At 46.8% G+C, this 15788-nt stretch overlaps 1 protein-coding gene across 1 annotated transcript in view; it reads left to right on the forward strand.

Moving 5' to 3' along the window:
- LOC137636467 (actin-related protein 8-like) overlaps window positions 1-15788 on the forward strand; it is a 162146-nt gene that overhangs the window by 132661 nt on the left and 13697 nt on the right. Inside the window, exon 7 of the mRNA XM_068368896.1 lies at window positions 10567-10762. Coding sequence (XP_068224997.1) covers window positions 10567-10762 — 196 coding nt within the window. The remainder of the gene's footprint in view (window positions 1-10566; window positions 10763-15788) is intronic.

Consider the following 15788-nt stretch of genomic DNA (forward strand, 5'->3'; position numbering starts at 1 on the left):
CTCTGCGGCCCCTGCTTCTGGTTGATAGGGCTAGCCTCTATCATGGGTACACCCACTCAGGTGGGATGTCTGGGGGTCCGTGGCCGGACCCCTACATCCCTCCTTCTGTCTCTTTCACTATCCTGGTGCCGGTCCCTTGCCGCCTCCACTGTCGGTGATACCCACCTCCTACCTTGGTGACTTATCCCTTACCCCCTGGGCCGCCAGTCCTCCGTGTGCCGGGGGACTGCCGCCTGCCGCCGGCATCCAGCCGATGGCCTTCCCTCTTTCCTCATAGCTTGGTCGTCCGTCCACCGGCCGGCCCCCGGAGTGCCGGCATCCGCCGCCGGCAGTCCGGTTCTGCTATAACCATCCTTGTTCCTGTCACCAAGCCGGCAACCTCTGGCTTCCGGAGCCGCCGCTCCCCGCTGGCGTGCCGCCGGCCGGCGGCCGCCACCCTGGTATTACTCTTGACTTCTATATTGTCTTCCCTAAATGCCAGAAACTCTGCTGGAGCGGCCTCCGGCGTGCCGGCGGTCTGCCGGAGCCTTCCAGAGGCGTCAAGGCGACTTGCACCCCCTTCTACTAGCTATCATCTGATATTGATAGCCCTACACTGCAATCAGATGACTTGTTTACGTAAATGGATCGGTATTTTATTACCGTTCTATTAGTAATCATGCTGTCTCCTTGCATATCACAGATTTCCAGCATGCTGTGTGTATCTTAGCACGGCTGGTTGCCGGAAACCGTTACCCTATGGGATCTTCTAGTCCCCAATTCTGGAACTGAGTGGCCTCAGTCCCAGCCTTATATCCTTGACAATTTCCAATAGAATTCCCACTGCCCTACGGGCATTCTATATTGAATTCTATCCTGTGCCTTCGGTCACTTCGGATTGTCCATGGATGAAGGTTACGGTAACCAGCCGGGCGAGATACACGGAGTATGTTCCTATCCTCTCTCAGCCCTCCTCTGTGCATCACACCTATTGTCAAGTTAAGATTAATGATTAATATTTAACTTTAGTTAAGAGTCATTCTTATGACCCCCCCCCCCCCCCATACTCATATTCTCTTTCTTTTACAGGAGGAGCAGATGAAGTGTGACCACGGCTTCTGTGCAGTGAAGCGCCCGCACTTCTACGGGCATACGGCGTGTAGGACCCACGCCCCTTGTGCCAACAAGAAAGGGGATCTGAAGTTCTGGGACCTGCAGAACTGTACGGTCTGCCAGGATCGCCTAGTCGATGCCTTTCATAACCCTCCCTCAGCGGAGATCAGGGACGCTTCTCGGGATAAGCTACGCAAGTGGGTGCGTGGCTTCCAAAAGAACGCCACTGAAGAAATGAGGGCCCTACTGTTCCCAAAGGCCTCCCCTGATTCTGTGGTACCCAAAGACCAGATCCCCACCGTCCAGATCACGGTGGAACCAGACATAATCATGGCCCAGTCCATGCACGAGTGTCGCCTGGATTCCGAGAACGATGAACACATGTCGGATATTTCGGAGGACACGGAGAAGACCCTCATGGCCCAAGGCGCGGAAGATGAAGAGGACCAGGTGGAATACGCCGAGTCGGAGCAGGAGGTCGCTCCGCCTTCCATCACCGCCCCTACTCCTACACCGACGGAAGTGTCTCTCCCGTCTACCTCCGCTACCCCGGAACCCATCCCATCCGCCCAAGAGATGTTCCGGATGATTAAAGCCATTATGGATGACAGACTTAAAGAGACTCACGAGTTCATCAGGTCCATGGGAGGGTCCAAAGAACCGAAGAAGATCTCGGTTAAGGACCTCCCTGCATGCTCACATACCAACCCTTGGAGGTATGCCGAGCATATGGTTATCGCGACCGGCAGGATCTTTATCAGCGATAAGATCGGCACGGTCCCCCTGGAAGATGTGAAGTTCTTCCCGAACTTTGAGGCTTACCCGGACTGTTACGTCCGGCTTCGTTCTGAACCTGCCTCTAAAGAAGAGACCGAACCCAAGGAGGTGATAGTGTTCGATCTCTCGAAGGCTCAGGCTATGCTAGCCACCGCATTCAAAAGTAGAGGTTTTACCTGCTCTAAGCTTCCGGCCCTGAGCAAGAAGCACCCTACTTACGTCGCACCCGACGATGCAGTCCTTCCCTTCACGGAAAAGGCCTTCGCTGCGTGCCACAAGGCTGTTGAAGAAGGAAAACCCTGCCCTACACTGGAGAAGTGCAGACCCTTCTCCATAGTAACTCCCCCCGACGCTCTACACTGGAAGGATATCCAGCATACCTTCGTGGTGGGAAAGCTAGATCCTGACGTAGCCGGACGTCAGTTTAACGAAGACCTCCCGAAACTCAACGACCATCTCCTTCGTCGGGAACAAGATACGAAGGAAAGGCTCGCAGCATCCATGTCCCACCAGGTACAACTTGATGTCATGGCTGGTGACACCAGAGTCCCAGACCACTACATGGTACTCGCCAAATCCCACATGGCGACTCTGGTGAAGGACTTGTACCACTTCATGAAGGCTCGGAGAGCCTGTCGAGAATTCGTGTTCTCAAGTGCCACTGTGAAACACGAACCCCGGAGGCTGATTTCCTCCAACATCTGGGGTAAACACCTCTTCCCCTCCGATCTCGTGAAAGAGATCACTGACAAGGCTGCCACTGAGAATAGGAACCTTCTCAATAAGTGGGGCATGTCAAAAAAGAGGAAATCCTCTCAGGACGATGGCCCTCAACCTAAGAGGAAACCCTCCAAGCAAAACCCCCAGCAACGTCAACAGCGACGACAGTTTCCGGGACCCGCTACTCCCCAAGTGGCTGCTCAGCCACAACAGACCTTTCAGTTGGTCACCCAAACGGTTTTGTCCCAGTCACCGGTTTTCACCCCTGCCTTTGAGCAACGGACAACTACCTTTCGTCCCAAAGGTAGAGGCTCAAACAAGGGTGCAAGCAGAGACGCATCTCGCCGCCCCTCCAGAGGCAGAGGAGGAAGGGGAGCTAGCGGCCGAGGCAGTAAGCCCTCGGGACACCAGAAGCAATGGAGTGCTTCCGGTGGGAGGAAGACTCCGCCAATTCCAGGATCGTTGGACCTTCGATCCCTGGGCACACAGCATCGTCAAGAAAGGTCTAGGCTGGAGTTGGACTCAACCACCCCCAACCTTCCAGCAATTCTTCCAACCATCAACCCCCCTTCTGGAAGAATATGTCCTAGATCTCTTGAACAAGAAGGTGATAAGGAAGGTAAAGTCCACCAGGTTCCAAGGGAGACTGTTTTGCGTCCCCAAGAAAGACTCCGACAAACTCAGAGTCATTCTGGACTTATCCCCCCTCAACAAGTTCATAGCGAACGACAAGTTCAAGATGCTGACTCTTCAACAGATAAGGACCCTTCTGCCTCGAGGTTCTTACACGGTCTCCATAGACCTGGCGGATGCCTACTGGCACGTTCCAATGAACCATCACGCTTCCTCCTACCTAGGATTTCGACTCCAAAGGAAAAGCTACGCCTTCAGGGCCATGCCCTTCGGCCTCAACGTGGCCCCTCGGATCTTCACAAAGCTGGCGGACGCCATAGTACAATAGCTCCGCCTCCGAGACGTCCAGGTGATGGCCTACCTCGACGATTGGCTAGTCTGGGCTCCATCGCCCGAGGATTGTTTAAAATCCTGCAGCAAAGTCACCCAGTACCTAGAACACCTGGGATTCAAGATAAACGTGAAGAAATCTCGCCTCTCTCCAGCTCAGAAGTTCCAATGGTTAGGAATCCAGTGGAACCTTCAGTCACACCGCCTTTCCATCCCCCAGAAGAAAAGGAAGGAAATAGCAGGGTCTGTCAAGCGACTACTGAAATCCAAGCGGATCTCAAGACGCCAGCAGGAACGAGTTCTAGGCTCTCTACAGTTCGCCTCAGTGACAAACCCGGTGCTTCGTGCACAGCTAAAGGATGCCGTGGGAGTCTGGAGACGTTCTGCATCCATCCCTCGAAGAGACCTCAAGAGACGGCTCCCAAACAGACTTCGACTTCTCCTCAAGCCGTGGTCGGAAGCAAAGGCCCTGAAAAGGTCCATCCCTCTTCAACACCCACCTCCATCACTCAACATCCACACGGACGCTTCGCTGGAGGGTTGGGGAGGTCACTCCCACCAGAAATAGGCTCAAGGCACGTGGTCTCCACTATTCAAGACGTTTCACATCAACATCTTGGAGGCCATGGCGGTCCTTCTAACACTGAAGAAACTCTCCCCGCCTCCCTCGATCCATATTCGTCTAACCCTAGACAACTCGGTGGTAGTTCGATGTCTCAATCGCCAAGGCTCAAGATCGCCCCAGATAAATCAGGTGCTTCTAACAATCTTCCGTCTGGCAGAGAGGAAGAAGTGGCACCTATCTGCAGTTCACCTACAAGGATTCCGCAACGTGACGGCGGACGCTCTATCCCGGACAAGCCCGATAGAGTCGGAATGGTCTCTAGACGCAAGATCATTCTCCTTCATCTCCCACCAAGTCCCGGAACTTCAGATCGATCTCTTCGCAACGAGCGACAACAATCAACTTCCTCGTTATGTGGCCCCGTACGAGGACCCCAAGGCAGAGGCGGTGGATGCCATGTCCCTGGATTGGAACAGATGGTCCAAGATCTACCTGTTCCCTCCCACCAACCTTCTGCTGAAAGTCCTCTCCAAGCTGAGAACCTTCAAAGGGACAGCGGCCCTAGTGGCTCCCAAGTGGCCCCGGAGCAACTGGTACCCCCTGGTCCTGGAGCTGCAGCCCACGCTGATCCCTCTCCCGGGCCCAGTTCTCGCCCAACAAGTACAGAAGTCGACTGTCTTCGCTTCATCATCGAAAATCAAGGACCTTCATCTCATGATTTTCTCTCCCTAGCCGCGAAGAAGAGGTTTGGGATCTCGAAGAAAAGTCTAGACTTCCTCGAGGAATACAAGACCGAATCCACAAGACGGCAATACGAATCATCTTGGAGAAAATGGGTCTCATTCGTCAAGGCAAAAAATCCTACGGATATCACCATTGATTTTTGCATGTCCTTCTTTATTCACCTTCATGGACAGGGATTAGCAGCCAATACGATTTCTACTTGCAAATCGGCCTTGACTAGACCACTGTTGTATGCCTTCCAAATTGATCTGTCCAGCGACATCTTCAATAAACTGCCGAAAGCATGCGCTCGTCTACGCCCAGCACCCCCACCGAAACCGATCTCCTGGTCATTGGACAAGGTGCTCCATTTCGCCTCCAACTTGGATAATGATTCATGCCCTCTCAAGGATCTGACTCAGAAAGTTATATTTCTCTTTGCTCTTGCTTCAGGAGCCCGAGTCAGAGAAATAGTGGCATTATCAAGAGAAGAGGGTCATATCCTGTTTACTGATTCAGGAGACCTTACCCTCTCCCCGGATCCGACGTTTCTCGCCAAAAACGAATTACCCACCAAAAGATGGGGCCCTTGGAGAATATGCCCCCTGAAGGAAGATGCCTCTCTATGCCCAGTAGAGAGCCTCAAGGTCTATCTTCGCAGAACTTCGAACTTTGGTGGAGGCCAACTCTTCAAAGGAGAAACATCGGGCAGCGACCTGTCACTGAAACAACTAAGAGCGAAAATCACCTACTTCATTCGCAGAGCGGATCCTGACAGTACACCCGCCGGTCACGATCCTAGAAAAGTTGCATCGTCTCTGAATTTCTTTCAGAGTATGGACTTCGAAAGCCTTAAAAGTTTCACAGGCTGGAAGTCCTCGCGTGTTTTCTTCAAACATTATGCGAAACAAGTGCACGAAGTCAAACATTTTGTGGTAGCCGCAGGTAGTGTTATGAAACCTGCACCTAACTCTGCATAGAACAGCGAGTTACTTGGGACTCTAACTCTTCGGGTGCCTATGTTGACCCTCGAGCGATACGTAGTGATGTCGAAAACACTTAGTGCTTTTATAACTGTTCTTATCCCAGGTGAAATGTCATAGTCGTCACACGAGTGCCGCATGCCTAGAGCATGATGTGTTTTAATTAAAGACTGACGTTCCTCGAGAACGAGTGCCTACTAATAAATTTGAAATTCCCTTTCAGATTCAAGAGCAAGTCTTTATTGCTATGTACATTATAATTTGTCGTAAATTAACTTTACTTATTATTGCAATTCATTTAAATTTCTGCATTTGTGAAATGAAATTCTTATTTTATTACTTGTGCGTCTCAATCCGCTCCTACTTATACTATGAAATACATGTCTGACATAGTTTTTATTATCCCCTTCCTTATGGTTAATGAAGATACTAAGGTCTTAACCCTTATTATATATTCACCTTTGCAATGTAATATTCCAATACGAATACTTACTCTTCATACCTTAGAGACGAAACTATTCTCCTCTACATACAGTGTCCAACCACCACTCGTCTGCCTTCGAGAATGTTCCTATTCGAATGCCAACCATTCAGTCTTGTCTCCAAGTTCTTCAGGTTCTTCTAGCAGGGTGAATAGCCCTTCGATAACCACTTTGATCTCGGCATGGCCCAACTTCACTGCCAAGGGGGCAGGAAGGTTTCTTCCCTACGGTTCTTTTATTAAGATTACTATGCTACCCTGTTCAAAGCCTTTGGCACTTACCCAATAGGGGAAAATCTACCACGATACATTGATTCTCTGGTATTCTTCCATCAGGATGCCATGGCTTGAGCCCAAAAAACGGATTTTGAGCGAAGCGAAAAATCTATTTTTGGGTGAGATAGCCATGGCATCCTGATGGACCCTCCCTGCTACTTCGTCCAGTTTTTAGGTCCCACCCTGCTCTGCTGTATCATGGTGATCGGCAAGCAACTGGCTTCAGGATGACGACGGACGTGACGTCATTTAGCAATGGCACCCGTTTGTTTACGTCTCGAGTACCAAAAGTAGCCACGAACAAGATTAGCTGTGGAACGGCTCCCAACTATTCTCCGCCCCTACACACCGAAGTGTTAACTCTGTTTAGGGTGTAGATAGCTATGTGGCGCGTTAATACATGCGTCCCCTGTTGATTTACGATGTCTTAAAAGGGAAACCTTTAGGATACTCGCTCCAGAAGTTAGAATTCTGTGATAACCTGTGGTTAAATTCTCTGGGAATATCTAGTAGTTATATACCCAAGGAAGCTACCAAAAAGGAACCTTCCATCAGGACGCCATGGCTATCTCACCCAAAAATAGATTTTTCGCTTCGCTCAAAATCCGTTATATATATATATATATATATATATATATATATATATATATATATATATATATATATATATATATATATATATATATATATATATATATATATATATTCTCATCTACAGTATATACATGTACATACACACACACACACACACACACATATATATATATATATATATATATATATATATATATATATATATATATATATATATATATATATTTATATATATATATATATGTATATATATATATATATATATATTCTCATCTACAGTGTATACATGTACATACACACACACACACACACACATATATATATATATATATATATATATATATATATATATATATATATATATATATATATATATAAATATATGTATATATATATATATATATATATATATATATATATATATATATATATATTCTCATCTACAGTATATACATGTACATGCACACACACACACACACACATATATATATATATATATATATATATATATATATATACATATTTATATATATATATATATGTATATATATATGTATATATATATATATATATATATATATATATATATATATATATATATATATATATTCTCATCTACAGTGTATACATGTACATACACACACACACACACACACACACACACACACACATATATATATATATATATATATATATATATATATATATATATATATATATATATATATATATATATATATATATATATACACATATATATATATATACACATATATATATACATATATTTATATATATATATATATATATATATATATATATATATATATATATTTTCTCATCTACAGTATATACGTGTACATACACACACACATATATATAAATATATATATGTATATGTACATATATATATATATATATATATATATATATATATATATATATATATATATGTAATCATCTAACCCTACACCTATTGATGCAAAGGGCCTCGGTTAGATTTCGCCAGTCATCTCTATCTCGAGCTTAAAATCAATACTTCTCCATGCATCATTTCCTTCTTCACACTTCATAGTCCTTAGCCATGTAAGTCTGGGTCTTCCAACTATTCTAGTACCTTGTGGATCCCAGCTAAAAGTTTAGTGAACTAATCTCTCTTGGGGAGTGTGAAGAGCATGACCAAACCATCTCCATCTACACCTCACCATGATCTCATCCACATATGGCACTACAGTAATCTATTATAGTTTCATTTCTAATCCTGCCCTACCATTTAACTCCCAATATTCTTCTGAGGGCTTTGTTCTCAAATCTACAAAATCTGTTGAATATTGTTTCATTGTCATACCACGACTCATTTCCATATAGTAACATCAACCTTACTTAACTTTTATATAGGCGGATTTTTATATGTAATTCCAGGCGATTTGATTTCCAAATTTTACTTAATTATTATTATTATTATTACTTGTTAAGCCACAACCCTAGTTGGAAAAGAATGATGCTATAAGCCCATGGGTTCCAACAGGGAAAATAGCCCAGTGAGGAAAGGAAACAAGGAAAAATAAAGTAGTCTAAGAAAACTAACAAAACAAGAGGAAGAGAAATAAGACAGAATAGTGTGCTTGAGTGTACCCAAGACAGTGGAAGACCATGGTACAGAGGCTATGGCACTACCCAAGACTAGAGAACAATGGTTTGATTTTGGAGTGTCCTTCTCCTAAAAGAGCTGCTTACCAAAGCTGAAGAGTCTCTTCTACCCTTACCAAGAGGAAAGTGACCACTGAACAATTACAATGCAGTGGTTAACTCCTTTCGGTGAAGAAGAATTGTCTGGTAATCTTAATGTTGTCAGGTGTATGACGACAGAGGAAACTACGTAAAGAATAGGCCAGACTATTTCGTGTAGATGTGGGCAAAGGGAAAATGAACCGTAACCAGAGAGAAGAATTCAGTGCAGTACTGTCTGGCCAGTCAAAGGACCCCATGACTCTCTAGTGGTAGTATCTCAACGGGTGGCTGGTGCCCTGGCGAACCTACTATCTAGCCATTGTTTGATTAGATTTTTTCAGTCTTTCATCAAACTCCAACTCTAATTATTAGTATTATTAGTAGAACACCACAGGACTTGCAAAGCTTGTTTATCAGAATTCATGAAATATATGATGTTTGGCTCAAGATGAATCAAAGAAAGACAGAGATGATGAGAACGGAGTATGCAATGGAAGATGAAATATCATTGGAAGGAAAAAGGATTCATGAGATAGAATCTTTTAGATATTTATGAACTATGATCTCTAATACAGGGTCTTTGGAGTTGAAGTTTAATAAAAGATTGCAAAAAGCAAATTAGACAATGGCTACATTATGTAAAATTTGGAATCAGATTGCCTGAAATTCTATATAGAAATCAGGCTATATATCTATGTAGTGAGATCGGTGCTACTGTATGAACATGGTAGTGGTATGACAATGAAACAATATCCAACAGATTTTGTAGATTTAAAAACAAAGCCCTCAAAAGGATAGTGTGAATTAAATGGCAGGACAGGATTAGTACTGAAACTATAAGCGAGATTACTCGAGTGCCATATTTGAATGAGATCATAGAGAGGGGTAAATGTAGATAGTGTAGGCATGCTCTTCGCCCTTTCTACGAGAGACTAGCTCACCAAACGTTTAGCTAGGAACCACAAGACACTACATGTCTGAGGACTATGAAGCATGAAGTAGGGGATGATGAATGGAGAGGTATTGATTTCAAAGCTCAAGATAGAGACGACTGGCAAATCCAACCGATGCCCTTTGTGTCAATAGGCGTAGGAGGATATGATGATGATGATATATTCTATATGTATACATATATATATATATATATATATATATATATATATATATATATATATATATATATATATATATATATATATATATATATATATATGTATATGTACATCAATGAACAATATTTAGTTGTATATTTATTCAGTGTAACATTTCAAAATAGAAGCTACATATATATAGATGCAGTATGCATAATTTTACGATAAACTTTGTGTGGACGTTTATTTACATTGATCACCATGCTAGCCACCACCCATCTTCCCCATCCCAAGATGGCGGCAGTCTTCACGTATACTCTGCCATTCTCCGATATGGGTCTCACGGCATCTAGTGGTATAATATCTATGGGGAGAGGCAAGGGACAGTTGGTTGATGCAAAATTGTAAATTTGTCCAATGTGTTATTGGGAGGTGTATTTTGCTATACAAGTCTTTTACTTATTCCTTAAGAATTTATCTCAGTTTTGATTATAATAATGTACCGTACAGTTTAGTTCATTCAATGTCAATTTTATATACATTATTAGAAGTTTCATTCGATATTCACAGAGAAGAGGAGGCAGAGAAGCGGCTGAAGCCATGGAAGCGGGTGGTGGAGATGGAGGTGATGGAGGAGAAGAAGATATTGTTGTAGATGATCAGCCAATGGTCCCTCCATCTACACGCACCGACTCTCTTGCATTTAATTCTGTGGAAAAACTATTTTCATTGGAACAAGCCATTCTTGCCAGCATAGATAGATGTCGTAAGTTTTGGTTATTCAATTTTCTACCATTCTGGAATCGTCTTGTTAAGGTAATTGAAACCCAAATTTCAAGTGTATTGCAATTCAGAAATATTAACCACCATATTTGACATGCAATAATTGTAGTTCCAAATTGCTCATATCATTTATAGACTTGCTATTCTTAGTAACCTTGCAAAGGAAATTGAGGAAAATAAGTTTTATGAAGAATATCGAGGGTGTATGCATTCCCTGTCTTTCACCACACCTTACTAAACACTTTTGAATTACACTGTAACAACTGATATACAATAGATACTTTGCGGGAAGAGGATTAGACACCAGGCGTACTGACTGTCCTAAGTATGTATAGTTCTTAACAATCTCTAGAGGTTCGCCTATAACCCTTATTTATTGTCTCTTCATTTACATTGAATATCTTAGTTTTACTCATATAAATTTTCAGTCCTACATTTGTGCTTTTTCTATTCAAATCTTCAATCACCTTTTGCAATTTATCCCATGATTCACTTAACAGAACTATTAGTGTAAGACCCACTTTGAAAAAAGTAGCATATTTAGGGAGAAGGTTTTGCACTTTAATTCGTTTACCTGAAGCCTATTTTTTCCCATTGAGGGTACTTATGGGCATAGGAAATAGCCGTTTGACACCCAAAGTAGATGTATTTAGTACTAAATTGACCAAAATGCTATGCTGCATGGTGTTGTATGTAACAACTGGTAATCACATACACTGTTTTTGATCTAGAACAAAAACTCAAAACTTTTACTGAAAAATCTCTTTTTTTTCAGCTTTCATGAGACATATTTTACCCTAGTTCATGTACATCAATTACTCCATTTATGAAAGTAATATAACAAGAACTTCCCCAGTTAATATGCTTCAAAAGGATACCAAAAACCATGCATTGACAGAGCACTACATAGACAAGGACATGATTAACTAACATTACCCACAAATTTTCTAGAAAATTCGATAAATGTGGATTGTGGCCCATGTGGCCGAAAAAGCACATGAAACATTGAAAGTTTACAATATGCATGAAAATCAACACAATGTCATGCAACGTCAACACTAGCAAGACCCTCAGCAGAATATGGCTGGAAAACCTTATCAACTGGTCTGGAACAAACACTGGAATTAATAGGTTTCTTGTTAAAAACGTGTCATCTAGTGTTAACCTTTACTGGTAGCGCACTATAGCGAGACTTTGGTAGAGTATGAGCCACAGTCATAGCTTCTTTCTTCTTCAATTTGAAGCATTCAGACACCGTATGACCTGGTTTCTTACAATAATTACACATTACAGAACTGCTACTAGTTGATTTGCTATTCAAACTGCTGCTTTGAGATTTGACATGAGAATCAGAACTGCTGTAGACTTTTTGTCTACAACATCTGTACTTGTGTGTCTATTACTGTCCCTATATTCTTTTGACCTATTAAACTTTTTATCATATGACCTTGAATCCCTGTGAGCCAGAACATAATCATCAGCACATACGGCTGTTTCACGATGGGTGGATAACTTTTTCTCATTCAAATAAACCTTAATTTGTTCCAACACGGAGTACTTACCTCGAACTACTTTCTTAGGAGTATCTGGGATCTCCTCCCAACCGACCAGAGTTTTGTGTAGTTTACCCTATTCCCGTTTTCTATGAGGGGTAATTTCAGGCGGAGTGATACACGCCCTGAGGCTAACCCCAGGTCAGAGAGCATGCTTGCTCAGGTCTCGATCTCCAGTAAGTTCTCTGGTCGCGTCGTGATAACATCTCGACGCTCTCTCCTTACCCACTGCGACCCTTTGTGTCCCCGACCCCCCTTTTGTGTCTTACGCGGTCCCCACGTGGACCCATTGTGTTCATTCTATACCCTTTCCTACCCTTATCCTCTGTGTTCGTCGTGTAGGGGCAGCTTATGTTCTCCTACAGACACGTGTCCGGAGTGCGAGTCCTGGAACGAGGTGCAGTGAGTGCGCTTCGGCACCAAGAAGAAGAAGGCGTCCAAGAGGTCACATAGGAAGACGAGCCTCTCCTCGCCGCTTACTTCTCCCGATGCCTCGTCGAATGGAACTTCTCAGCCATCTTCCCCTACCCAGAGTAGGGGACGAGGTAAGTCAGTTGTGGGGAAGAGGCTCATTGCTCTTCCCCAGGAGTCTGAGTAGGTGCGGTATAGCACCAAGAAAAAGTAGGCGACAAAGAGGTCGCCTAAGAAGCCTAGCGTCCCTTCCTCCCTTGCTTCGCCGGGCGTCTCGTCTGACAGAGCTTCCCTACCACCCTCCCCTACCCAGAGTAGGGGACGAGGTAAGTCCGTTGCGGGGAAGAGGCCCGCGGCCCTTCTCCAAGAGTCTGATCTTGAGGATAGTGGGGTTGTGGCATCGTTCCAGACGAGTGAGGGGCCTGAGGGAGGGGCGGGAGTGTGTATGGGAGACGGAGTCTTGGTGCAAGCAGGCCATGTCTCCTCTGATGACCCCATGTGGGGGAAAAATGTCCCTAATTCTTCTCCAGCCTCTTTGGCGTGTTTTTCAGTCACTTCTGCAGCCGAGGACGTCGCCGAGAAGGAGCCTTCTCCGCCGTCGGACCCCATTGCATGGGTTCCCCCCTAAGACGAGGCGGTGAGGAAGCTCAAGAGACGAAGGGAGAAGTCCCGCCAGAAGTTGTCGCGTTCTCGCTCCCCCTCGAGGTCACGCCACGAGAGTCGGCGCTCAAGATCCCCCAAGAGTAGTGAGTGGGTGGTGGTTCACCTCGACAGGCTGCTGGAGCTAGCTGCGGCGCCGGGCCCTTTAAGTTGGCGTCCGAGGACGAGCTCCCCGGATAGATACTCCTCCTCTGGCAGCAGCGGCACCCGACGGAGGGACTCATCATGGCAGGTTCCAGTTGACAGGCGTAAGTCCGCGAAGGTTCCGGCTCCATCCGCCCAGCGGAGAGAGTCGCCCCTTCGGTCTGGCAGCCGAGTCCTGACCTCCAAAGGCCACCTAGCTCGTCACGAGCGCAGCCCTCTGCTTTCCTGAACAGGCAGGCTCGCAGATACGAGAACCTCCGGAAGAGTTGTTGGACCCAGGACGGAGGCCCCCGTTCCGATGGCGGTGCCCGTCCTTCGACGTGAACCCCGGCGACCCTACAGCAGGCTCTGGCAGACCGGCATAAGTCCGCGAGGGTTCCGACTCCTTCCGCCCAGCGCAGAGTTGCCCCTTTGGTCTGGCAGCCGTGTCCCAGCCTCCAAGACTTCGACAGCCAGGTCTCGGTCGACAGGCATAAGCCCGCGAAGGTTCCGACTTCTCCCGCCCAGAGGAGAGAGTCGCCCCCTTCGAACTGGCAGCCTTGTCCCGGCCTCCGGTTCTTCGATGGCCCGCCCTGAACGAAGGAACCAACCAGCCAGCACGGGGAAGCCTGCGGCTCCATGGATCTCTGCAGGAGCTCTATCCTTCCAGCGGAGGTAGCCGCTGGCTCGACCCGGCAGCATGGCATCTATACCCGGTACCACGACAGCTCCATTCAGGCTTCGTGGTCAACCGCTGGTATACCAGGGTGCTGACACCCCACGGATTCCCCGGGAGGGGGTAGACCCATGATGGCTACCTCCGTCCCAGTGGCTTCATCCGTGATGGAGATAGCCGCTTCATTGTCCCAGCCAGCCCCATCCAAGCTTTGGAGGTGGCTGCTGACGCACCCATGATGGCTACCTCCATCCCGGCGACTCCATCCGTGATGGAGCCAGCCGTGCCATCGTCCCGGCCTGCCCCATCCAAGCATCGGAGGCGGCCGCTGACATGGCAGGGTACTTAAACCCCACGGATTTCCCTGGGAGGGGGCAGACCCATGACGGCTACCTCTGTCCCAGTGGCTTCATCCGTGATGGAGATAGCGGCTCCATCGTCCCGGCCAGCCCCATCCAAGCATTGGAGGTGGCCGCTGACACACCCATGATGGCTACCTCCGTCCCGGCGGCTCCATCCGTGATGGGGCCAGCCGTGCCATCATCCCGGCCAGCCCCATCCAAGCATCGGAGGCGGCCGCTGACATGGCAGGGTACTTAAACCCCATGGATTTCCCCGGGAGGGGGTAGACCCATGACGGCTACCTCCGTCCCAGCGGCTTCATCCGTGATGGAGATAGCCGCTCCATCGTCCCGGCCAGCCCCACCCAAGCATTGGAAGTAGCAGCTGACACACCCATGAGAGCTACCTCCGTCCCGGGGGCTCCATCCGTGATGGAGCCAGCCGTGCCATCGTCCCGGCCAGCCCCATCCAAGCATCGGAGGCGGCCGCTGACATGGCAGGGTACTTAAACCCCACGGTTTTCCCCGGGAGGGGGTAGACCCATGATGGCTACCCCCGTTCCTGACGGCTCCATCCGTGACGAAGGCAAAGTGGTTTTCCCCCTAGCGAGTCGAACGGGGCTATTGCCTCTCCAGTGCCTGCCTCAGTGGCTGCTGGAGAAAGACCCCCGCACCTTTGCCCAGTGCCTCTTCGACTCCGTCCGCCCGTCGGATGTAGAAGTTGGCACACGTAATCTTTCCCTTGCCTTGCTTCCCGTAGGGGAGCTTCGACTCCTCAGTTAACCTTCAGACCCTCCTACTCGGGCTCCAGGAGAGGGCGTTCAGGCCGCTGCTCTCGAAGGAGTTAGGAGGGGAGGCCCCCTACTCCTGCCGGCGCCTCAGGTGGGGGGATGCCTCAAACGATCTTGGCAAGCATGGCGGGACCACGGAGCGGATCCGTGGACCGTAGCAGTACTAAACGAGGGGTACGGGCTGCCCTTCCTAGCGGACCCCCACCTATTATCCCAGATCAACAGGCGAAGTGGTTGGCACCCAAGGACCCCTTGAGAGTAGCAGTATTGCAGGAAGAAGGCTCGGCAATGCTGGTGAAAGGGGCAGTAGAACCAGTCGAGAAACAGAGTCCAGGGTTCTACAACAGGCTCTTCCTGGTGGAGAAGGCGACAGGGTTCTGGAGACCGGTCATAGACCTTTCAGCCCTCAACAATTCGTGTGCAACACCGACTTCAAGATGGACACTCCGAAGTC

This window comes from Palaemon carinicauda, unplaced genomic scaffold, assembly GCF_036898095.1.
Source record: "Palaemon carinicauda isolate YSFRI2023 unplaced genomic scaffold, ASM3689809v2 scaffold306, whole genome shotgun sequence".
NCBI classification, from domain to species: Eukaryota; Metazoa; Arthropoda; class Malacostraca; order Decapoda; family Palaemonidae; genus Palaemon; species Palaemon carinicauda.